General features: G+C 38.8%; 1 protein-coding gene across 1 annotated transcript in view; it reads right to left on the bottom strand.

Annotated features, from left to right (window-relative positions):
* Positions 1 to 25,199, bottom strand: part of pola1 (polymerase (DNA directed), alpha 1) — a 66,585-nt gene that overhangs the window by 7,127 nt on the left and 34,259 nt on the right. Inside the window, exons 35-36 of the mRNA XM_041968883.1 lie at positions 17,654 to 17,770; positions 5,647 to 5,740 (exon numbers count right to left, since the gene is read on the bottom strand). Coding sequence (XP_041824817.1) covers positions 5,647 to 5,740; positions 17,654 to 17,770 — 211 coding nt within the window. The remainder of the gene's footprint in view (positions 1 to 5,646; positions 5,741 to 17,653; positions 17,771 to 25,199) is intronic.

The raw sequence follows: 25,199 nt of genomic DNA, 5'->3' as shown, positions 1-25,199 counted from the left end.
AGAAGGTTCCTATGGCACAAAATAATCAGAACATAAATATATATATATACACACACACATATATATATACACACACATACACACATACATACATATATATATATATATATATACATATATATATACATATACATATATATATATATACATATATATATACATATACATATATACATATATATATACATATACATATATATATATACATATATATACATATACATATATATATATACATATATACATATATATATACATATATATATACATATATATATATATATATATATATATATATATACACACACATATATATATGTATATATATATATATATAAATATATATATATATATATACATACATATATATATATATATATATATATATATATATATATACATACATATGCATATACATACATATATATACATATATACACATATATATACATATATACACATATACATACATATACAGTATATATATATATATATATAGATATATATATATAGATATAGATATATATATATAGATATAGATATAGATATATAGATATAGATATAGATATATAGATATGTATGTGCTGGCGAATTTTTAATCGTGATTAATCGCATTGTTACGTGCAAAATGTCTCTTTCCTTTAAAAAAAAAAAAAAAAGGCCTACAGCTATATATAGAAAATGCAGTAAATTTTGGTTTACAAACTAAATCAGGGGTCTCCAACCTGCGACTCTGGAGCTGCAAGTGGCTCTCTGGACCTTCCGCAATGCTTCTAAATCAGGGCTAAAATATTTTTTAAAATCTATCTATCTTATTATTAGGTTGGAAACCAGGGACTCTTTGTTTTTAACATCATTTTCCACAAATATCTACATCTTTTAGAAGAAAGTCTGTCTATCCTCTTTTTATAAAGGTTTTGTTTTTCTTTATTTTAAAACCTAAAAATGAAAATCAAAATGTGGTTCTTCAAAAATAAATATCCTATGGTGGCTCTTAAAAATATATAAGTTGCCTTTTTGAAAAGGTCTCATAACATTTGCATCTCTAAAGGAGTTTTATTTAGCTGGCTGAGGGAAAAATGGCTCGTTGGATTGGAAAGGCTGCAGACCCCTGCACTAAACACATAAACAGGTTTAGCAGCAGTTTTTTCTTTTCAAACAGCAACAGTGAAAATATTTATTCATATATATTTATAAAATCAAATATTTATGACAAAGAAGGATGAATTGTTCAGGATGAATTTAAAGCTGTGAAGCTGCTTCCTTCTAAACACAGAAGGAACAATATGTGATGAATATCAGCATCAGGTGAACAGACAGAAAGCAGGATGAGAATCTCACAGCTTCTAGATGGTGAGGAGAGAGAAATATTTACAATATGCACAATAACGTCCATCCATGCACCTTTAGTGGTTCATTATCCAGATTTTTGGCCTTTAAATTCTCTAAACTTTCATTTTTAGCTTGACTGCACCTGCAGCCTCCGCTACCGGGAGTTAAGGGGTTAACATCTCGTTTCCGGGTCTAACGTCCGGTCTGTAAAGGTAACTTTAAACATGTGTAGTATCCACTGAAAGTCCAGAATCTCGGCTAACAGCTCAGCAAAATCATTTCTATGTCCACCAAACATAGTTAAGAAAACAATTCAAAGACCAGGTACACAAAGTCCGAAAAATATGTAAACACAGATGACGTCTCCCCATGTACATGGACAAATAACTCTTCTACTGAAAGCTCACATCTCACAGATTCCACAGCTGGAAGTTTCATCTCGCTATGACCAAGATTCACCGAACCAGAGGTAGAAGAAGACCCGATTTATGCTTTACGTTAGTAAAAGTCAGAAAACATGTCTTACCTTTGATGTCTTGCCTAAATTAAAACCACATTTATTTAAAAAATAATAATAAATAAAAAGTTTCTCATTAGGCACATTCCGACAGAGAAGTTCTAAGAACGCAGTTCTAATAACTATCTTAGTTCTATGAACGGCCCATCTCCAGGGGAACTGTTTCATGTTGCATTCGCACATGAGTTGGGGGCGGTAGCGGGACCGATGTGACGCATACGTCTGCGACAGTGGCGTGTGACTTTAGCACCACATAACAACAAAACAACCCGCTAAAAACAAAACAACACGGCAAGCTAATATGGAGAACGAAGAGATCGTAGTGTTCATGCTCTGCTTGATGGAGATGTTACTGATGGACGATACAACCAGGCGTCTCACGTCGAGGCTGGAAGGCTCCTGAAAGTCAGAAGATGAAGAATCTAGCGGCAGGAGATCCGCCGCAGACAAAGGAGACGACGTGTAGGTTTAACTTATTAAACATGCGCCGATTGTATACGTGTCTTATGAGTAAACATTTCAGATGGGTTTCTACTGTCTGTGTTGAGCAGATTACAATAAGTAAATATTTCAGACGGCGGGTTTATTGTAACTCGTGTTCTGCATTTCAGATGCTGCTGCAGCTCATTGAACCTCCTCACCGTCCGGCTGGTCCGGAGCAAAGCTGATAACTAGTGGGAAAAGGTTGTTCTCAATTTTACCGATGAGCAGTGGATAGAGAATTTCTGTATGTCCAGGGAGACTTTTTTTTTTTTTTTTCTTTTTTTTTTTTGTGTTATGTGCAAAATAAAAATCTCATCATCTGCTATTAAGCTTTGTGTGTTTTATGGAATCAGCAGTAGAAAGGTGAAGGAGTAATCCGTCACTGAAGGGTTGGTTGTGACTGACTTATGGTTTAGAATTATGAGGACATAGTCACACAGATTTAGCAGTATACGAAGGTAAAAATATAAAAAGGGAGGTGAAATGTTTACAGGTGTGTAATTTGTGTCCACAAGTATTTGATGCCAGATCTTGGTTAAACATGATAAACTTCGTTCTGTGATATGGAGCATATTATAAAGTTGATAAACTAATGTAATTTACACCCAGGGATAAGACTTAAAATGTAGCGACCAAAGATGGATTATTTAATATTTCATAGCTGTGATAAGTTAATAACTACTCAATATTTTTATTAGCTAATATTTTATAGATGTGGCCAAAGCACATCTAACAGACACAAACAGAACACTTCAGACTCTTTACTAAGTCATTTATTTTTTTATAGTGAATACAGCAGAGCAAAAAGAACTATTTACATGTGTGTATGCTCTGCATATCACTGGCTATTCCTGCCGCACGCAGGAGTCATTTGCTGCGGCGTTGCCCGAGTAGACATGTCGGTGGTACAAGCTGTCGAATTTACTGTTTTTTCGGTTCGTCCCGCTCCGGTTGTCGTGGTCCTTAATTTATTTGTAGTCTTGTGCGCTATCCAGCGTTCTCTGACTGAGAGCTGATCGTCAGGAATATTTTTATATTTCGCTGCGAACCTTCAAAACCTCTCTGAAAATCCTCTGTGGCGTAGACGGTCAGAAGAGCTTCGACCTCTTCGTCGGTCCATTTATCGCTTGCTCTGTTGTTGTTTTTGTCCGTATGTGCAACCGTGTTTTTTAAATGTGGCGGGGACACAAAATGCGGAAATCTGGCAAGGGGCGTAGCTACCAGTCACGAAACACCTACGTCATGAGGGTTCCTATAGAACCCCGTTCAGACCCTGCCTCGGAGCAGGAGCTAAAATGGTTATAGGAACTGGGGGCTTTGGTCCCTAGTTCCTATATGTCGGAATGCCCGAAGAAACGGCCTGGTTGCTGAAAAAGTTATAGGAACTGCAAAAGGTTCCTACAGTCGGAAAGAGCCTATTGTCTTTTGAGAGCAGGTTCCTGTCCAAAAATCACGATGTTCTATCCATCTGTATGAGTTTTGACAGACAAAGATAATTGTCAGTTCTTCTTCTTTCTTAAGTTCCAGACAGAAAACGTCTCTTCATGTTAATAAACCCACTCTGTCCTGATTACATCAGACACACCGCTGCAGTAGGGAAGGGAGACATGGACGCCATTTTTCTGTCATCAAAGTTAGCGGCCAGCAAAAACAAAAAAACAAACAAAAAAAAAATTAACCCGAGATTAAAACAATTAACAGTGTTAATTAAGCGTTGCGTTAACGCACTATTATATATACACACTAATATATATATATATATATATATATATATATATATATATATATATATATATATATATATATATATATATATATATATATATATATATATATAAACACACCTACCTACCTTTTTTAATGATATATCACATCATAAGGGCTGAATATAAAACAAACTTTCTTTGTCAAACCATCTCTGGGGACACGAACATAGCAGCTGAAACTTACTTTTATCTTTTACACCAACTATCTTCAGAAAAAATGCTTTTACTGTTTACAGTTTAATGTTAAAACCGCTCCACAGTTTTGAGAAATGCATTGAGCGGTCTGTCTTTTACATTTGCTGTAAATGATCAACAGCATTCCCAGCACGTCATCACGAGGTAAAAATGTACTGTATTGTGCTGTGAAAAACCCGCCTGAGAGGAAGAGAAAGTGCACACCGATCAACAACGCTGCAAAGCGCGAGAGAACATGAACAAAGGAGGAGAGTCAAGAATTGATTGCAGATGATTTCTTGCATCTGGGTAAAGACAGAAATAAAAGAAAGCAAAAATGGAGGCTATAATCATGTTAGTGCACCCCCTTCTACAATGGCCCAATCCCTCTATTTCAGCTCCTTCCATTTTCTGAGTGGTCATCTGTTGATTACATGTTATATTTAAGTCAGCTGTCTCACCCTTTTGCTGCTTCACATGGGTCTGAGCTCACACACTCGCCAGGTTCAGGAATACATACATAAATAACCTCCATACATAAATATTTAATCAAATAAATAAATCACTCGGCCCAGCGGCCCTTTCTAATCAAGTGACATCAATCAGGGAGAACTGTGGGTAAAGAGGCCTTGTGGCCGACGCCTACTGAGTGCACCCCGATCGCTGGAGTAGCGTCTATTTGAGTCCGAGGGGGGAAATATACGCTCCATGTCCCATTACAGCAGAAGGGCTATCCTTTCGTCAGCGTGCCCATTACTCCCCCTATCATTTCCCCAAATCTAAAACCTGTTTTCAATCAACACAACCAAACGAGTGCCTGTCCAAGAGAGGCTGAGAGAGAGACAAAAAAAAAAAAAAGAGAGAGGGAGCTCAGGAGAGAAAGCAGCAGAGATGGACAGTGAGGGTAGAGGGAGAGCGATGGAGGGCTCTTTCCTTATTTCATCCAGTGATTGAAGCGTTCTGCATTCTGTATGTGTGTGTGATTGAATCCGTCTCCTAAATTAGGGCTGTCGACTCGAGGAGCTGAATGCCCTTAACCCCCCCTACCATAACCAATGCCCATGCGCAGCTACTTGTGTGTGTTTGTGTGTGCGTGTGTGCATGTGTGAATATTTTAAGGGCAGCCAGGGTAAAAGGTTTATGTCGAGACATTGATTGCTAATGCTATGTTGTGTGAGTTTTTTTGTGAGAAAGAATTGTTAGGGAATTAAAATTCAAACTCCTTCAGTGGCTTGACAAACTTGATTTCACTTTCAAATGCAGTATAACAACAAAGACTGGAAAAAGTGGAATAAACTTGAGGCAAAAAGTACATTCTGGAAAAGAAGAAAAAATAAATAAAAGCATGAAATGTGTGTGTGTGTGTAGTCTTACTTCTCTCATCAGGCTGTAGTTTGGCTAGTGCGTAGTCCCAATCAAAGATAAATCTGTAGAAGCAGAGCTGGTGGTAGAGAGCCTTCTCAGAGTACTGCAAAAAGAGAAATAAATCAAATTTAGAAAACACCACAAGGTAATCCAATGCATATCAAAAGCTTGGGTGCATGAAGACGCAGCTCACTTTTATGAAAACATCTGGCCCGGAGGTCTTAATTCATGTATTCACTAAGTTGAACAGTGGCAGCAACACATGCAAGTCTTTACATGTGGAGCTCTCTGACAAACCTTCAGGAAAGTTTTTATTTCCTTTAATCTAATTACAACTTAATGCGTCATCCTTAAGTCTAAACGAGAACCCTGACGTGTTTCCGTGGATGTGTCAATGGCAATGTCACCACACCGAACCTTTAAGCATTAATATATTATTGATTAACAGGCAAAAGTATGAAATGCATGCAGGAAAGTACAAACAGAATAATTCGAAATTTCAATCTGCTTATCAATATGGACCCACAGATTCTGTCAATGAAGGACACATAGAACTAAACTTTCCTACTCTATTGTTTTCCCATTGCGCTGATGCAGCGTCTGAGCCAAATGACCAAGAAAAAACAACGTTGATTGTTCATAAATGTATTTGCAGTCATTATTTCAGTGGGGCCCAGTCGGTAATGGTCCTATTACATGTGGTGAAGAGAAGATGGGTTGAAGCCAAATCTCCCAATAAAGATTTTTTTTTTTTTAAATCTCAAAAACTAATCTGAGTCTCTTAAAATTGAGTGTTTTTCCTGTTCCATTATCCTACACAGCGACTGTAAAATACATGCCATAAATACATTATGCTATCACAATCCATGCTTGGACCCTAATAATCGCATTTCAGAGAAAAACAATCTTTATTTTATTTGTATTAATATAGTAAAATCAATGTAATGTCATTAATCACTTAAAATGAAATTACAAAAGTTGATTTTACACGTGAACACTGATAACTTCTGTTTCCCAAGTGTGATGGGAGTGTTGGAGCAATATTCAGACCCAGGTGAAATGACCCTGCAGTAAACGGGGGTTTTAATCAGCTCTAGCATGACTTAGCTTCAGTGGACCAGAAAAATAACTTCTATACACTAATTTTTTTTTTTACAAAGGATGCTGCAGCTCTAGGGAAAAAAGGGAACTTACTTTTTTCTTAACAAAAATATTTGTTTACTGACTATAAAGTTCAATACAGAAGCTTTGAAACTAATCACAACAACTCGCAGGCTCTCTTTTGGTTTGTTTTCATTTTAAACCTGTGGCCAAGACAACTAGAAGCTTATTCTCTGTCCCACCATGTGGTGCAGATGTTCACAATCAAGTCATTTAAACATTAATTTTGGGATCTAAGTGGAATATAATTTAAACCGCATCACTTTGACTTCAGATAGGTGGATATTTTCATAAATGAATGAGGGCAAATGATGCAGTCACTGCACAAGCAATGCTGACTGGTGGATGGCTACTACCTGCACAAATGATGTTCTTCAGCTGAAAAAATAGAGTGCCATAGAAAATAACCTTCCCATTTTCCACTTTAAAATATAAATATATAACTATTGTATCCCCATGGAGTCACTTTTTGCTATATGTTGCAAATACAGTGAGAGAATGTCCCACAATTGTTTTATTCTTTCACAGATTTGAAAAAAACAAAAAAACAAACAAACAAAAAAAAAAAAACCCCAGTAAATTCAATTGGTTTTTTAGTCAAAAATACCTAGAATTAGACAAAAAAAAAAGTACTTCAGAACTGTATTTTATATAGAAGCCTCTCTCTACCAAATTTCCAATTTTACTACTGGACCATGACCGTAACAAAAATTACATTACTGTCCAAGTCAGTTAGCACACGTTGGTGTCCAATGGAAACAACACATAGACAAGACACAGAAAGACCTTAAGATTCCTGAAAACCTGGAGAATCCCCCAATAACATCTGGAGGCCCAGGATCCGAAATCCCAGCTGAACTCATTGGAGAAACTTTGGTTCTAATAAAACCAACACAAGTTCGGCTTAAGGAAATCTCCAGTTATCCACCATCAGAGACTGAAGTTGCTGATGCTCTGCCTGAAAACCTGAATCAGTCCTGTCATCAGGCAGAGAGTCAAACACCTGAACACCCAACAGACAGGAGACATAAAGACAACACAGAGGCTGAGCTGGAAAGTCTTGAGACTGTTTCATCTGCACAGCCTCCAGTCAGAGAATGTGATAAAGATTCATCTGTAATGGAAACCAACAGCGTTCTCGAAATATCTGTTGCAGAAAAGGGTTCCCAACCAGGAGCAAGCCTGTCAGAGCAAGCACCTCTATCCAACATGCTTGCTCCGATCCCTGCAGAACAGTCTGAACAGACTTCCACCGAACCAGCATCGGAGAATGAAACACCCGTTCCACAAGAAATAAAGTCTGTCATTGAAGAGCCAAGAGCAGCAGAACAAGAAAGTACAAGAAAACGATGCAAGAAAAACAAGAAAACTAGACCTGCGATAGTCTGGGATCTACAATCAGAATCCATGGACAAAAACCTTGAGGATAATCTTGAAGACGTCCCTCAGCTACCAGAGTTGGTTAAAGATCCATCAAATGTCCAGGACAAAGATGAGTCTTACTCTGGTGCATTGCTGAACGCTGAGGCAGAGAGTCAAACAACTGAACAGACAAGACTCAGAAAGAACTCAAGATTCCTGAAAACCTGGAGAATCCCCCAGCGGCTCTCTCTGCTTCATTAACTGGTCCAACCATCACAAATCCTCTGGCCTTACCTGCAACCCTCTGATTATCGCTACCCTTAAGATATTTAATTTTATAAAAGTTTGAATTTACTGCTCCCACGGTTTCAACCCCAGTTAAAAAAAATCAAATTAAAAAAATAAAAAAATAAAAAATCACAGATTCACTGATCCCACTTTCTCCTTATGGCAGGTTAAGGGACTGAGATGTTTTTTTTTTTTTTAATTTTTTTTATAGGATTTCTATGGAAGGTGTCTTCAGCGCTTTCACAGATCTGGCTACTAAATTCAATCATCCAACATCCCATCTTTTTAGGTAACTGTGCAAAATCCTTACTTCACCTTCCTTTACAACTTGATCCTCTACAAAGGTCTTTAATCTAAAAAATCTGCAGTTCCAATCAGTTTAACCACCAACATAAAATAAACTTCGCAGCTTGAACTAGGATAAGTTTTTGATGAACACTAGTGGGAATCTGCTTTGAAGGTCATTCACAAAACTTATTTGTGCCCGTTTGACCTTGATACGGTTTAAAGTTGTTTTTAGATGTCATTATTATTATTATACAAGGCTGGCACAGATTTTCCCAAATACAGTAGATGTTTGTGACACATGTGGTGGCTCACCCTGCAATTGTCAGTTATTTTTCAAAAAACCAAGTCCAAGGTACTCTCAAAAGCTAGACACACTTTACGCTGTAGGGGCTGGTCTAATGTGGTCTAGGTTCCCAAGAATTCAGTTTCCTTACTGCACACTGAAATGACATTTTCTTGTGCGTATGCACAAGAAAAAAAATGTCTCGATGGGTAGGACGAAATGTTAGAACACTGGTTCAATTAAGAAACTTGTTGTCCATGTTACATGATTTCATTCTAGGCATTCTGAAGGCGTGGCGCTAACAATATAGCGATGGTGGCCTGCCAGAGCTGAGTCAGTGTAGGGGAAACACTGTGTTCAAAGCTGACATCAATGTGCCCTGGTTCCTCTTGTATACACATCAATAAAAATATTAAACAGAAAGAAAAGGAAGAAACGCCATATGCAAAATATGAGCTTCCTTGTAATTTCTGAGTATCCTAATAATTTTTCAACAAATAAAAAACAGCATCCACATGGGAGACATAATGGCAATCTCCTGCCACAAGACTCAAGAGAATCAAAACTCTTTGCGCAGCTATATTAACAGACATCAGGAACTGAGACGTATTCACTGACACTGATACTGATCCAACAACAGCTGCAAATAAGGCTTGAAACACCTGGATCTGAGACTCAAGAATGGGTCAGGACAAAAACTGATAAATAAATTATGGACAAAATCCTCCTGGAATGAATCTTTGATTTGCGCACTGCCTTTAGGATGCAGAGTTCGACGTTAGGCTGTTACTATTTTGGTCTTTCTGGTGCCAGAAGAGAACACATTTGGGCACTAAGAGCACATTAACAGCAGCCCTTCTGGATTTAATCCTAACTCTTTTCCATGAAAAGTCCAGTTTATTTATGTGCAACCAAACTCATGCCCATAAATGTTGGTATTAGCCTGCTTCAAGTCAACCAAATGAAAGCGGACTGCGAAGCATGGCACTGTGGGTACGACGTAGGGAATTGTGGGTAAACACAACTACAACATATGTACGTGAATAACAATAGTCAGGAGGAATGGCGATGTGGAAGAATGTGGTAAAACGTTGCAATAGAAATAGAGTCAACCCTAGATCACTGTGAGGTAGAAACAGAAGTTGTCTTGCATTAACAAACAGATGAGCATGTTTTCTTTGTCGTTTGTCCCGTCTTCTCCTTCCGTAATTTTTCATGTTGGCAAAGACGGGAAAACTTTATTTTAAAGGGTCCCCAATCGTACAGTCTAGAGGACTATTAGGTGTGAATGCACCCTAAGGTGGAACAGCAGAGTGAAACTTTTGTTTAATGAAAGAAAAACCGAAGCGCCAAAAAAAAGTTTCAACATATTTATATTGGAGGAACAACATGAGCTTGAAGTTCCTCTTATTTTCCTGCTGTCATGTCTGCAAACCCAGTCCAATGTGCCATATTGAGCTGCATTCAGCTGAGTCAGTTCCTGCAGCTTAACTTATTAACATTTTTTGGTTTGTTTTAATAATCAGGTGGGGTTTTTAAACCCTGGTTTCCATTCATTAGTACTGAGTTAGCATTTGGAAACACTGGTCAACGTAGAAGATAGTCCTCACAAACACCCGCAGTTGATAAAAAAATCTTTTTAAAACTAGACTGGTGATATTAAGACATCTATTTACAGGGATAACAAGTCAAACTCTTAAATCTGTGGTTGTTTTTGTGAAGATAAATGTTCTCCCTGACTCTACTGTGGACATCTACATCGATTTAAGTGGAAAAGATGCTTAATGTGACACAAGGTTTTGGCTCTGCGGAGGATATTTAGCTATAGAACCAAACCAGTTCTTAACCAGAACCCACTTAGAACTGGTTCTAAAAACAAAACAACTCCTGGTTCAGCAGGCAGCTTGAGCATGATTCCACAAGACTGCCGATGACTACGCCTCCCTGTGAACATCTCTCTGCTTCTGTGACACAGTAGAGCTAGAAAACAAATTTGCTTGCTTTGTTAATCTTCACTGCAATTAAGTGGATCCACATGAAAGCCTGCCAGAGGGAAAGAGAGGAGAGAGAGACGGAGAGGGTGAGCTAGACAGAGCTGTGGGAGGCAAAAAAGGAAGACAAGAGGAGCAAAAGAGAGAAAGAGAAAAAAAAAAAAAGAAAAAGAAAAAAAGAGAAAAATCATACGGTGAAGTGGAGAAAGACGAGAGGGGATCAGACCTGATATACCCTCCCTCATAATAGTTTGTTGTGATAAGCCATTGTGAGAGAGGCATGCGAACAGCCGAGGCTGTCAATTTGATTAGCCATTATACTGCATGTTTAATTGCAGTTATTGGCTCGTCATTTCCCTGCTACACTGCAGAGGGCACGCTAAGCCTCGACCCCACACTGCCATCAGGTGTGCGCCGAGTGCTTTTATTATTACCACCAGGAAGAATCCCCTGACAATTCCCCTTGTGTGAAGCGAGTTTGTGTGTGCCCATTATACCTGCCAATCGGCAATGTGCGTAATTGTAATTTCAGTTTTTACTGCTGTGGCATAATCAAGTGGTGAGAGTATCTAATGCAGCTAAACGCAAACTGAGGGATGTGTGGAAGTGTGTGTGTGTGTTTAATGGCTTTCTATGGCTGCCCACATGGCACGCACAGCTGTTGACCGTTGATGCACTGCCGAGTCAACAACCAAACCATGCACATCCCATAATGGAGCCTCGGTTACGGTTGCCAAGGTTGAACAAGCTCGGTCGGCAGAAAGGCTGCACACCACCTCTTCCTCTTAAAAAATAAAACACACACAAACACACACACACACACACACAAGCTATTCGAACAATATAATGCTGATTGTGGGCGGGTAAGTCGCTGCATACTGATTGATTGACAGGTGTCAGGAAGGTGTGGCTAAATGTTACAGGATTGTTATTGAATTTAGAGTCCCACAACCCCACCTCACTCTTTCCTTCACACACACTCTCTCTCTCTCACACACACACACACACACACACTCACACACCCACCCACCTCGTCATTCAGCTCGGCGCTTTGTTCCTGCACTGACACCATTTCAATTTGCTCCACAAATCTGCAGCATTTTCAGCCTGACTGCCTAAGGAGCAAACCAGCTGTGAAATTGCCTCTCTCCCGGGAGTGTCGGACCCCCCAGCCCCCACCTCGTACCCCTTGCTCCTTTGCCTCCCTTATCCCCAACTGACTACATCCTCTCCCCCCACCTCAAACATGCATACACATCCTGGCTCCTTGTACAATGTATGCATAAGTAAAAGAGAGGAGACATAAAGGAAAAAGCTAGAAATAAGTGTACAACAGCATAAAATGGCCCACATGAGGAAAACCACCACTCAAGTCTTCCCTAGCTTAGCTTTAAGGTGACACACATGAACAAAAATACACACAATTGACCTCTAAACAACTTTTCTTGCACTGCACTGTTTCACAACAGTGAAGCATTAATGAAAAGGTAGTCAGTCAGACAATATTTCTGTGTGCATGTGAAGAGAGGAGCAGCAGCAGGCCAGACGCAAACAAAAACACACACCGAGGATGAAAAGTATGCGACCTGCTTCAAAAAATTCCAAGTATTTATTAATTTGACGAGGCCGCGCGTTGCACGTTTAAGCTTTGCTGCAAAATACGTGGCGTAAATACTAAGAAGTGCGCTATTTAAGCCGTCGCACAACTGCAGCTGCAGAGAAAGAGAGGGAGTGAGAAAAGGGAGGGAGGCTAGAGAGAAACAAACATACATTTTCCCTCAGCTGTGAGGCCACAAGGCTTTAAAACGCTTGAGCTTTTTAGATGCGATGAGCGTTATTGCCGGTTGTGGTAGTCACGCCGATCAGCTTCACAAGACACCATAATGAGTCAATATATGTAAATCTTTACTAGGCAAACACGGTGGGAAACAAAGGCATTTAACTGGTGCTCTCGCCCGCAAGCCTCCAACGATTCAGCACCGGTAATTTCTCCCTATTGAAAGGCATAATTGCCTGCTATTTGAAGATATTCATGCTCAATTTTTGAAATTAATTTCAATTGGGGGGAAATGTAGAAATGTCAGCTCCAGTGAAAGGGATTTGATTTCAATTATCCTCGCTCAAAGGACTGTGATTTCCAAATACACTTAAGCAAAATTATGACAAGAATTTTTGTTCGGCAAAATTCAGTGTTTAAAGAGCGATTAGGCGATAATGGGGCAGCTTTGAGCCGGCAGTGAATGCAGCCGTCTCCCTCTGAAAGGCACTCAATTATCTCTGATTGCTCCCGCTATAATGTATCAAATAGAGATACCTGCTATTGCCGTAATTTGTGTGAAAATTAACATGCCGCAATTTCCACTAGAGGGAAAAAGGGAGCTCTAATGGGCGCCTGAGCGCACATCAATAAAACGAGGGGAGAAAAAGAGAGAGAGAGAGAGAGTGGGAGGGTGGGAGGAGGAGGAGGAGAGAAAGAGTGAGCCAAGAGAAGACAGAAAGAGGGTGAGAGCTAAAGAGGGAGGGGAGGGTAGGAAAATGAAAAGAAAGGAGTAGGAGAAAATGATGAATGAAAAATGGAAAGAAAAGTCAGGACAGAAATTTCAGACAGGGTGAGGGGGAAAAAAATAGGCTTTCTGAATTAAGCACTGAGGAGGGAGGGAGAGATGAAGAGTGAGGGAGAGAAAGAAATTTAATTTACTGAAAATATTACAAATTGCACCTGTGCATAACTCCCCCAAATTACCAACCAATCAAGGCAAAGTGCCTATTACTCTCCCATTACATGGAGATCAGATCACGCTCTGAATCTGTGTCCAGAGAAGGAGGGAGGGAGAGGAGGGATGAAGCAGAGTGAGGGAGATGGATGGAGGAAGGAGGAGAGACATGCCCCACAGCGATGGCTAATGTGCCAACAGAGAAATGGAAATGCTGAGACACAGACGTGATGATTCTGCACAAAATCTCTGCACAGAGGAAGAAGAATTCTCTGATATCAGCTGAGTAACCTGTGATGATCCTGACAGATGAAAAGAAAACCAAACGCGAGTAGTAGGCTGAGATGGTTGGTTCAAAAACCAAAACTTTTATTTAAGACATAAATGGAAGAAAATGGGAACAGGGGATTTCTCTTTACAGGAGAGAAGACAGCTCTTAGAAAGAATTACTACTAAAAAGGAGGTCAGTGGCAATAAATAGGGTTTAAATGTTTTGCCTAATGGCTCTTGAGCAGGGCAAATGCTTTTATTCTCACATAGCAGCCATTTTTGTAATCAACAAGGTAATTAAGGAGCCTCAAGTGTTTATACATTAAATTAAAGACTAAAACATTCAGAAGTTGAAGAATCAATTTAAATCAAAAGGTGGAGAAAACATTTAATTTTGCTCAACTACAATTTTTAATTTGTGTAGGGCAGATTTCTCTTCTTTTAGCTCACTGTAAATCTCAGTTTACAATACAAAGGCGAATAGAAACTTCATGTAATTCTTTATTAAAAAATGCTTCCACACGGCATAAACAGTGTTACACATTTCTCTCTTCCCTCCTCAGGTGCAGTATGTCTGAAGAACGGTTTCCTGGGTCCACACCTATGATCCGTTCTACAATCAACAGTGGTGTCAACCAATCCAATAAGTATCATAAATATTATAAAGCTGCTATCAAAGAGAAGCAAAAGAATTTAGACTTAAATTGTGTGCCAACAAGATATAACAAACTAGAGTATGTTTAATTTGTTTTGTTTTGTATACTTTTCTTTCTCACAGCTTCAGTTCAGACTTTAATTTCATCAGAGCTCATTCTGATCCACTCTAAGTAGTTCAAGACATAACACTGTTAACTCGTCTTTACTGATGTCAATTAGTAACACTCTTGGTACTGAGTCTTATGCAAAACCTTGAGACGTCTGTGTGACTTCTGCTGCTCATACAACATTTTCTAGATGCAGATAATAACCAAGCAGGTCAACATTTAGTATTTGATGTTCCGATGCCATTTGTTTCTGTCCGATACCGGTTCCGATACCTGGGGTTTAGGTATCTGCCGAGTTCGAGTACAGATCCGATACCAGTGTTATTTTTTTAAGAGGTCTATAAATTCTATGTCATTCTTCAGCTCCAGGTGACAGTGAGATGGATCTGATTGACATGAGACTGATGAATTTTTGCTATTGCTTGTGAGTCCAATAACAATACTTTGAGTTAAATATAAGATGAACCAGGAAGCACCAGTTTCCTCCGTCTCAGATGAATAATAAACAAGTGCAACAAGAAAGATGATGCTAACACCAGAGAAGCCGATCAGCTGATCACCGACAGCCAGTCGGAACAACAGGAGAGAGAGGAGGAGTAGAAGTAGAGGAGGAGAAGGCATATTAGTACAGACCTGCAGGAATCAGATTTTTTTTTTTTTTAATGAAAGAGTGTGAGTGTTGAACCCTCTCACCAGGAAAAGTGTGGGGGATGAGGGTGCATTAATTCCTGTTAAAAAATTAACGCAATTAATTACATATAATAGTTACTGCTGTTAACGTGTTATTTTTGACAACCTTAATATTTAGTTATACAATTCATGTTTTATTGACACGTGAAATCCATGATGGCCACAAACTATCTTGAAATTGGACGTTCAGTGAAAGTTTTCCACAAAGAACAGGGGCTGTTAATCCAGGACAAAAATATTCGCAATAACAGAAGTTGTCTGTTATTGCTGTGATTCGTTGCACATTTTTCCTTTAAGGCAACAAACTCGATTTCAACCTAAATGCTTTATAAAGTTGCTGGTGGTAAATTTGGCAGCATTCATGTCGCCTCTGGAAACTTCAGCCCTGCACAGTAGGTATGTCACTGTTTTGCTAGCGGGATTTTCTAATGAGTAATGACGCCCAATTACTAACATACCATTAATGCTAAATGTTAGCACAAGAGTGACTCAAGTGCAACTGCTTCTCTGCTTACCAACTTAAAACAACGGTCAAGCAAGACTGTAACTTCCTGTGTCTGTGTGTGGTTGTGTTGGGCAGGAAACAAAGAATTGTTATTCCGTTTCCATGGTATCGGATGGTGTTTAGACAGAAATACTCACCGATACCAATCCCCATATTTTTGGTAGGATTGGCGAGTATTTCCGATGCTAGTATCGGTATCGGCCCATCCCTAATTTGATATACAAAGTGAAGGTAATGCGAAACTAAATGAGGTTTATCAGAAAGCCAATTACAAGAAAATTCGATGTAACAAAGGAAGTGGTTGCCAATCTGATTTAGTCACATAAGCCAAAACTATTTCAGAATCCGAATTTTTATTGTCATTAAACTAAAGTATAGCAAAATTTAATGCGGCTCCATTTCTGTCATTAACAGAACAGCATTAAACCATCAAAGCTCTGTTAAACGTATCCTTCAGTGTATAGTTTAGTTTAATACATTTATTGAGTTATTAATTTCCCTCCACTGTGTATCTTTTAACCTTTCAAGACACTTAGCACATTAATTCATTTTTGTAATCTAGCAGTGCAGGCACATGCAGAGCTTTTCTCAATGTACAAAAAGTCCTCTCTGTTTCCATGGTGTAATAGGAAATTAAATAATTAATTAAATAAATAAAGGTTAAAAAGTGCCAACGCTGACAATAGTTATATTACTGTTAAACACAGCCGAACAAAAGCTCCATTCAGATCTGGGTTTCCCTTTTTTATTCTACATTAAGAAATTTTCTCATTTTTTTGTTTTAATTATTTAATTAATTGTGGGTATTTATGTAAACTCAACAGCTTTCATTGTCTGTGCTTATTAGATTTACACAAAAGGCCATGTAATCTGTGAAATGGAAGTAAAAAATGATGCAAAATGAAAGCAGGCTGCAGTTTTTGGACAGAATAAGGGTGCATGCGGAAGCACAGAAAGTTAAATGTTTTATTCAGTCCACAACTCAAAGTGCCATGGCCCTCAGGCAAAGCAATGGCCGCCTAAGTGGATACAGTGACAGCAGAAATTGGCCTTCTGGTTTACAACCTGTCGCCACAGAGGCAGACAGAGCAAAGCAACCAAAGGGTACAGAAGACAGGCAGGAGCAGAACATACAAGGCTTAAAAACAAAAAAAAAGAAAGGAGAGAGTGTTAAGGTAAGAGACAGTGAAAATGGAGAAAGAAGGGACAAAAAGTAGATTGAACCATCAAGCTTAAATTGTTAGAGTGTTTCTTTTAAATCCAGTGGTCAAACTAACAAAGTGTTCATAAGGACAGCTACACAGACATGGTTTTAATGGCTAAAGTACCATCCAGGCTTATTGTACCTCCAAAGAATAAAGATACAGGCAGGTGTGTGTGGTTGGACAGATATGCACAAAGTTATAAGACAAAAGAACATCAGATTCTATGAAATGTGACCCTAACGAGCAGAGATATACTGTGTAGTTGAGAGAAAAGACTGCAGCACCATAGCACCATCACCTGGAAAAGACCTACAGAACACAAAGCATGCAGGTGTGTGTGTGAATTTAACTTGACCTCAGCCTCCTGTGTGTTGAGAAAAGAGGCAGCTTTTTATGGTTTTTATTCTGTTTCCCTCATCCCAGTGTGCACTTATTTAGCTCTGCAGGGAAGTGCACAGTTGTGACCTGTGATGTTTGTGGGGCTGGGTGCATTACCTCAGGTCGAAGTGTAGCCCGGGTGCAGGCAGGGCAGATGGGTCCATGTCGGGAGAAGGCGATGGGCAAACGCCTGGTCCTGTTCTGACAGGTCGGATCCTCGCACACACACCAGCCCTATGACACACATAAGATTATTTCTATTTCCACCAACTAAGAGCTCTCCAAACTTTAGAGCATTTGGAGTAAGACTTCTTAAGTTAAAACATTTCTAGTTAACTTGCTGCTTCAGGAAACAGTGTCAAGCAATACAAGTTCAGAAATGAGATGTTAATTCCTATTTTTAAAGTTGTCATAAACCTTAAATTTCAATTACTGCTTGGTTTCTGCTGCTTTTTTTTATGTGTACAACAACAACAGAAAAAAAGAATGTAAGTATGTAAAAAATTAATAATTAAAATCATGAAGAGAATGATGAGTTTTAAATCACAATGATGAAAACAGATGGGCTAAAATGACAAAAGTCAGTTACAGCAGCCTTTACAAGCCTGTTTGATTATTCTTTGTAAACATATTCACATTGCCATTTTTTCTACCGATAAAGATGCTCTTAAAAATCGACAAAACATCAATAAACTCTTTTTAAAAAAAGAAAAACCTTGTTGATATGAGACATGTCTGAAAACAATTTCTTGATGAGAAAATGTTGTCTTATGTCCTTGCTTCTCTAATTCTGTGAAACAGCTTCCAAGAAAAGTACAAGGAAAACAGTTTGTAAAATAAAAACTGCATGTGATGTGCATCCAAATACATGTCCCACCTTTCCTTGTCTTGTTACATTTCAATATAACTTCAGCTGCCATGTGTCAAGGTGCTGCTCTGTCAAACAGGCAGAGCAGCGGACAGCCAAAACAGCAGTATTTAGGACCTCCCGGGGTGAGGGAGTGACCCTGGGCAGGTGCTGCGTTCTAACCCTCTCAATCTCACCGTATTCTTCCAGACTCCTCCTCCTTCCTCTGCTTCTTACGCCCTGTCATTATCAGGGGGGGTTTAAAGGGGAGGGGGTTAATGCCCAACTAATGACAGAGCATAAGACCCACCACCATCAACGCCTTTGCTCCTCTGCTTCATCCATCCTGCTTTCTTTCCTTCCTTCCTTCCTTCCTTCCATTCACTCAAAATAAACCCTTCTGCACCTGTCTTTCGATCCCCCCCTCCCTACATCTTCACTTATAAAGGCATGCAGCATTTCTCTGATTGATTTTTAGGTCTGTCTTTGTCTGGTCTCTTGATTAGTTCAAAGCAGCAGGAGCTTTAAAAAAAAAAAAAAATAGAAGAAATGGCAAATATTTTTCTCTTTACGGCTAACTTTAAAGTCTATAAACACCTCTCCTTCTGTACAAGCACCTTCAATGAAAACAGCCAAAACAAAGCGAGGCCGATTACAAGGATGCTGCACTTCACGTTCTTAAAGTGACTTTAACAAGGTTTACAATAATAAAAGCTAATAATTTCCCAAAGATTGAAAAAAAACTGAAGAGAACTAGGATACTTCTGTAGTAAATTAATCCTGGACAGGTTTGGAACGGTTTCAAAAAACCTCAAGACAAATAGTTCAGCAAGCAACAAGGAATTTTGCTTATTTAGCAATGGTGCGCATTGAAAATGGCCGCTATGTTGACATCCTCTTGCTAGTGTGTGACAAGGTGCGTAAAGCAAAACTCGTCTGAAACATCCCGCGGCGTCCCAGAAGGAAAAGTGGTTTAGCCTCGGGACGCCGTTGGGCAGCAATAGCTCCAGAAATGTACATAATACAAGTCACTGTGCCATCGAACGAGTCAGGAACGCAGAGTTTTAAGGTTAGAAAGTTACGTAGTGTGTCTTTAAGCATCATTTATCCAAATTATGTCTGTTTTAAACGTTTCTAAATGTCACTGTCCAATGCATGATTTACATCCAATCTATGTGAACCTCAGAAAAATGGGTTTACTTGTCCACCATCTACAAGTAACACTGATTTTATTCATTAAGAGTTTGATATTTCTGCTCCATTTTCCCAGCTGTTCCATGTTATAACATCAGCCGTCATTGTTTATAAAAGGCATCCGCATATGTAACACCCTTCTTTGGTTTGCTCCAACTACATGATATCCCTCCACCCCTTTTTATATAGCAGCCACAAAGTTTTAAGTTTTAGCTGGTTACGATAATCGAGCCCCCAGCCCCTGAAATAAGTGCTTGTTGTTGGAAATAAGTCTGTCTGCAGACCACAGGAGAGGGGAGTTGCTTTAAGTGGGCGAAATTAGAATCCATCCAAGTTAGAGGGTCGCAATCAAGTTACGCTCAAGGTTCAGTCCTCGCTTAGACCACAGGTACTCTCATTGCTGCCCCTCGCTTGATTTCTGTTGTTTTTATTATTCCTTCATCAATCTAAAAATAAAAGTATTGTTTCTTTATGTGAGTCCTATCTCTTGAATGCTCAGTAAACTTGTAACTATTTCAATGGTTTCATTTATTTATTTTTCCTTCCTTTTTGGTTGCAGTTGTTAGAGGAGTTAAAATGTCCATGGAGGGTGGTGTGGTTTGAAGTTGGCACATTTATATACAGCTGAATGTAAAATTGGGCATAAGTGGAAGAATTACAAGTAATGTTAGATTACAATAGATCTGATTTAGTCAAAGGGATGTAAATACTTTTGTTTAAAGTTTATTTAAATGCAGGTGTACACCGTGTCAACTCCATGGAAACTCAAATGGACATCATGAGACTTTTATTTGATTACTAAGCAAACGAGAAACTCCCTTGAAAATTTCTGCATTAACTTCACTATTTGCCAGATAAGGCTTCTGCTAAATTCACATTTAATATTTATGCTCCTAATGTCTGGAGGAAACCACCATAAAACCTGAAGTCTGCTCCAAATCTTAGCTCTTTAAAATCGGCTCTTAAAACTTTTTCATGTGCCACCACTTCTCATTGTACTAGGAAGTTTAGGGACAATGATGATGATGGTGTTTTTGATGTATTTGCAGGTGACATATTTTTGCATTTTGTGTAAATAACTGTGTGTATTCTCCGGTTTGTGTCTGACGTGCACACTGCTTATGTATGAAGTGTGCTAAATAAATTAGCCTTGCCTTACATTTCCCACTCTACAGTCCAGACTAACAATGTGCACGAGGTCTGACTACAACAATCTAAATAGTAGCTTATCGTACACAGGGTGGCTTGATAGCTAATCACAGCTGAATGCGAAATGGCAGCAGCCACACATAGCAGGGCTGTTATCCAATTTTGTTCACTTTAACAAGGTTTTCATGCAGTTAAAAAAACAGCTCTGCAAGCCAAACTTTTCTCCTGTAATTACACACTTTGCCTGCAATTTTAAATGGTTTATATCTTAAAAAAATCATCTAATTTACAGCCTGTTTATTGTGGAAAGTATGATATCTGTGAAGAAAAAACAATCTACTTTGCAGAAGATGTTTGGGGGTCTTTAATTTATCCAGCTATATCGGAGACTGCATGGGGTACACTGAAGGAGAAGCATTTAATGTAGTCAACAGGCTTGTTTCACAAACACACACACACACAGCTGATCTCCACTAAATGAAAAGCAAACGCACACATATGTCCCAAATCAATTAAAAAGTCCCAGAGTTCACAGCTTTTCCCACAAATCCCAGCTCCAGGACTAATTACCTTCACACATTTGCTGCTCTTGTGCAAAGAGCCAAGCATCATGGGAAATGAGACCGCTTTGCCACAGAGAAGAAATACACATGTACGATCATGGTTAGTTAAGGTGGTATAGCCGTTTTTGTTGATATTTTTAATTTTTTTATTTATCTTTTATTTATGACTCACATATAAAGTCACATAAATGATATAATTGTGGTCACACTTGATTTGTCATTCACAAGAATTACAAGGAATCAGTAATAAGATGCACATCAAAGACTAAGAAGACTCAAAAGAAGAAAAGCTACCCACAACACCCCATCTGCTCAGCTTTGGTGACCCCAAAGTCATCCACACAGGCCATACACATAAGAAAATAAAAATTAAGATTGAAAGCACTAGACCTGTGAGTCACACAGAAAGGATTAAAAACAAGAAGCACATCAGGAGAAAGCCAAAGTAAAAAAAAAAACACAGAAAAAGAAAAAACACATCTAATTGAGGCATTTTGCAGAGCGAAGGGGGGGTACAGTCAGACGGGAGAGAATAAAGACTCATAATTGCATAATTATAGCAGTGGATACCTGACACACTGAATGTAGACGTCAAATGAGTTCCACATAATTTAACCAAACAGAGGCAAGACCAGGCCATGACAGGGCCCACCACGAAATATACCCTACCTCCTGTTCCTCCTCTTTGTCTGCTCGCTGTTTTTTTTTTTCTCTATTTCTTCCAAAACCTCTATGCTCCTTTCATTCTTACGGCTCATGGTTCGAGGCCTCTACATCCTCCTCAGTGCTGTAGGCATATTTTATTTAAAGGGGGCTTTTAAAGACCTTAAAGTCAGGGAGGGCCACTTCCTTATTATTACAGCATATGCAATCACCAAAGATGGAAAATCGCTGACAATCATCAGAATAATAATAATCATATTGTGATTTAATTATTTCCATAATACTATTATAGCCATTACAAGAGTCAGTTACACTCAACAAGATAGAAGTCGTGATGTAAATTTCCCTTCAGTTCATCCCTTTCTGTGCTTGCTTGTTATCTTTAGTGAGGAATGATTTGCTTGCTCTTTTTTGGCTGAAAGTGATGATAATACTCATTACAGATTATTTGTTAAATACTTTTACAAATCAGCATATTAAGTGCTATGTGTCATTCCTGATGTGCATAAATAACATGAGACTAAATAACTCGAGGCATATATGCAAACATCAGCATGGAGCAAGTAAGAGTTAAATAAAACTAGAATTGATAGGAAGAATTGGAATAAAAAGCCTGAAGTGAAAGTTGAAAAACTTTCCAGTCTTATATGTAACCCTCACTTTTAACAGTGTATAAAAGGACAATGTTTTTAAATTTAATGGAAAATACGTCAGTATTCAATCACTATGTTATGTCGGTTGTGCAGCGTTATGTTCAGTAATGTGGGCAGCATTGCATTTTCTATTGAGATTATGCCCAAACCACATCAGTATATCAGCGCAACTCACACACGGAACGAAAACAAAGTTACACAACATCCGCATGTTGCTTTGTTTGTTGTTCAGTGTCAGTTGCAGAAGAAACGGGATGGAGTAGGAAAGTGTGATGGAGAAAATGTTGAAAAAAGCTTAGCTTGTTTAGGCAGGTTGGCTGCTGAATTTCTCCTTCCACTGACCGGTGAGCAGGATCTTTCACCACAAGTTTGGAACTGGACTGAACTGAAAATAATGACCAAAAGCCTGTATCTCCGACTCTGCAGCTTAATTTTTCTTTCTCTTTAGTTGGCGCACAATCTGCTATGTCACGCAAATCGATCTCTATGGCAACATGCCCAGGCAAGCACACACACAGGCAGCAGCATGCGCGTACCACCTAAAACAGATTAGAACTTTACACATGGGCAAACACGGCTCGAGTAACACAGAAAAACGAGTAACTGTAGTCCAGTAAAGTAATTTCGTTACAGATATTTTAAGTGTAACGCACTACTTTACTTCGTTACCCAAAAAAGTAATATCGTTACCGTAACACGTCACTCCCAACAGTGGATGTAAATACACAGTAACTTGAATTACTTACATTCATGTTTGCCTAATCAAATATTTAATTAAAAGTTATGTCATTTGTAATTTCATAACTGTCGATGACTTGGACTGGGCTGCACACAAAGCGACAACTTCTCTAGCATCTGCTTAATGTTTCATTAATGGATGAGTAAAATGGAAAAACACGTAACTTTTTTTTCTTTTACGGATACATTCGTTGTTCAAACATGACTGACTCAGCGTGAGCATGATGCCTTTGTTGTCATCAGGTCATGTTTCTATTATTTTCACTGTTACAGTAATATTTACATTTCAAACAGCAGCAATAATGTTAAAGAGCAGCTGTAACTCAAAAGCTAGCTGGATGGGCTTTTTTCCCGTGTTTCAAACTTCTCTACTGATGTCCCGCAAATTGTTGCAGTTTACAAAATGTCCAGGTAGAGGTAAGGTAGCATTTTACGTCCATTTTCTGAAGAAAGTTAAAAATTATTATCTATTTATTGTTTACAGAGCAGAGGTACTTTTTGGTTATTCTGTGTTTATTATTTTGTTATGCTGGCACCTAAATATAGAAATAAATTAAACTCAAAGACCTATAAGAAGGGTTAATGTGATTTAACCCTTTTAAAACATTGTGAAATTAAACAATGCATTAAAATCTTGATATATGTAATACTGTGATTTTTTCTTTGACAATGATCATCCAACAAGATCTATTACTGTGACATCCCTGGTCTTCAGCACTGAGTCAGCCATCTTTATCTGTAAATAAGTAACTTATATGCTGCGGCAGATTTCCATTTGCACAACAGATGCAATAAACACTGCAACCACTGTAAGACCTCCGCTCTGTCTTTACTCGTAGACAGACTCAGTGTTGCATTTCCAGTGTAGGAAGTTCAAATTCTCCAGTTTCAGAATTTTTGTTTTACAAAGACAAAAACATTCATTTTAATTTCTTCACAAAACAGCAGCCCATCAAGATTTATTAGTTTTGCTCATATAATGAATGCTCTATCAATCTAAATAACCGATTAGTTAACAAATTACTGGAGGTCTACAACTAAAGTCAACTGTAGGGAGAAGCATCTCCTGTAGCAGAGGAATCCCGCCGCCAGTCACACACCACCAGCAGAAAAGACCTCTAACTAGTTTTTGTCTCCTATCGTTCAACACTTCCAGCTCTGGGGGGAACAGACCTAAAAATCGGTCTACTTCACAAACACACTCTTTCACACAGACACACACATGCAGTGAAAGAGGCTCAAACGGTTCCACTTTGTACCTCCTCCGCTTAATCAAAGCTTCACTATTCAACAATTTGACCTTTTGTTCAAAACAGGATTATCACCTTCTCTGGTCTTCATTCACCCTTTCTCTCTCCCTCCCCCTTTCTTCTCTTGCCCCTCAGCCCGTTTCCAGGGGCGACCTGCATGACGAGGGTAATTGCAATAATTTGTTAAATGCCATGGCAACGGTGGTTAGATGGGAGGGGTTAAAAAAGAAAACGGAGAATTGGGTGGTTCAGGAAACAAGCAAATCTCTCATTTTGCCAAAGACAGTTGAACAAGACAAGGAATGGATGACAAGTGTGTGTGTGTGTGTGTGTGTGGGGCATAGAGAGGGTGAGTTGTGAACGAGTGTTTGTCCATTCTCAGGGTGCTGGCTTATTGATAATCACGGGGATGAGGGTGGGGAGGGGAGCAAGAGGTAATTTCACTAATGATTAATGTCTCCGTGGTCTCAGCTCGAGACGCCAACACACATGTACGTGTATTCTTGTTCACACACACACACACACACACAGAGGTACAGACAAACAGCTCTATTTGAACTCTCCCTTGGCCTGAAAGGAATCCTTAATTACACAATATTACCCCTC

The sequence above is a fragment of the Melanotaenia boesemani genome, chromosome 18 (assembly GCF_017639745.1).
Source record: "Melanotaenia boesemani isolate fMelBoe1 chromosome 18, fMelBoe1.pri, whole genome shotgun sequence".
Lineage (NCBI taxonomy): Eukaryota > Metazoa > Chordata > Actinopteri > Atheriniformes > Melanotaeniidae > Melanotaenia > Melanotaenia boesemani.
Note: the sequence above shows the minus strand (reverse complement) of the source record. Positions and strands in the feature narration are given on the sequence as shown.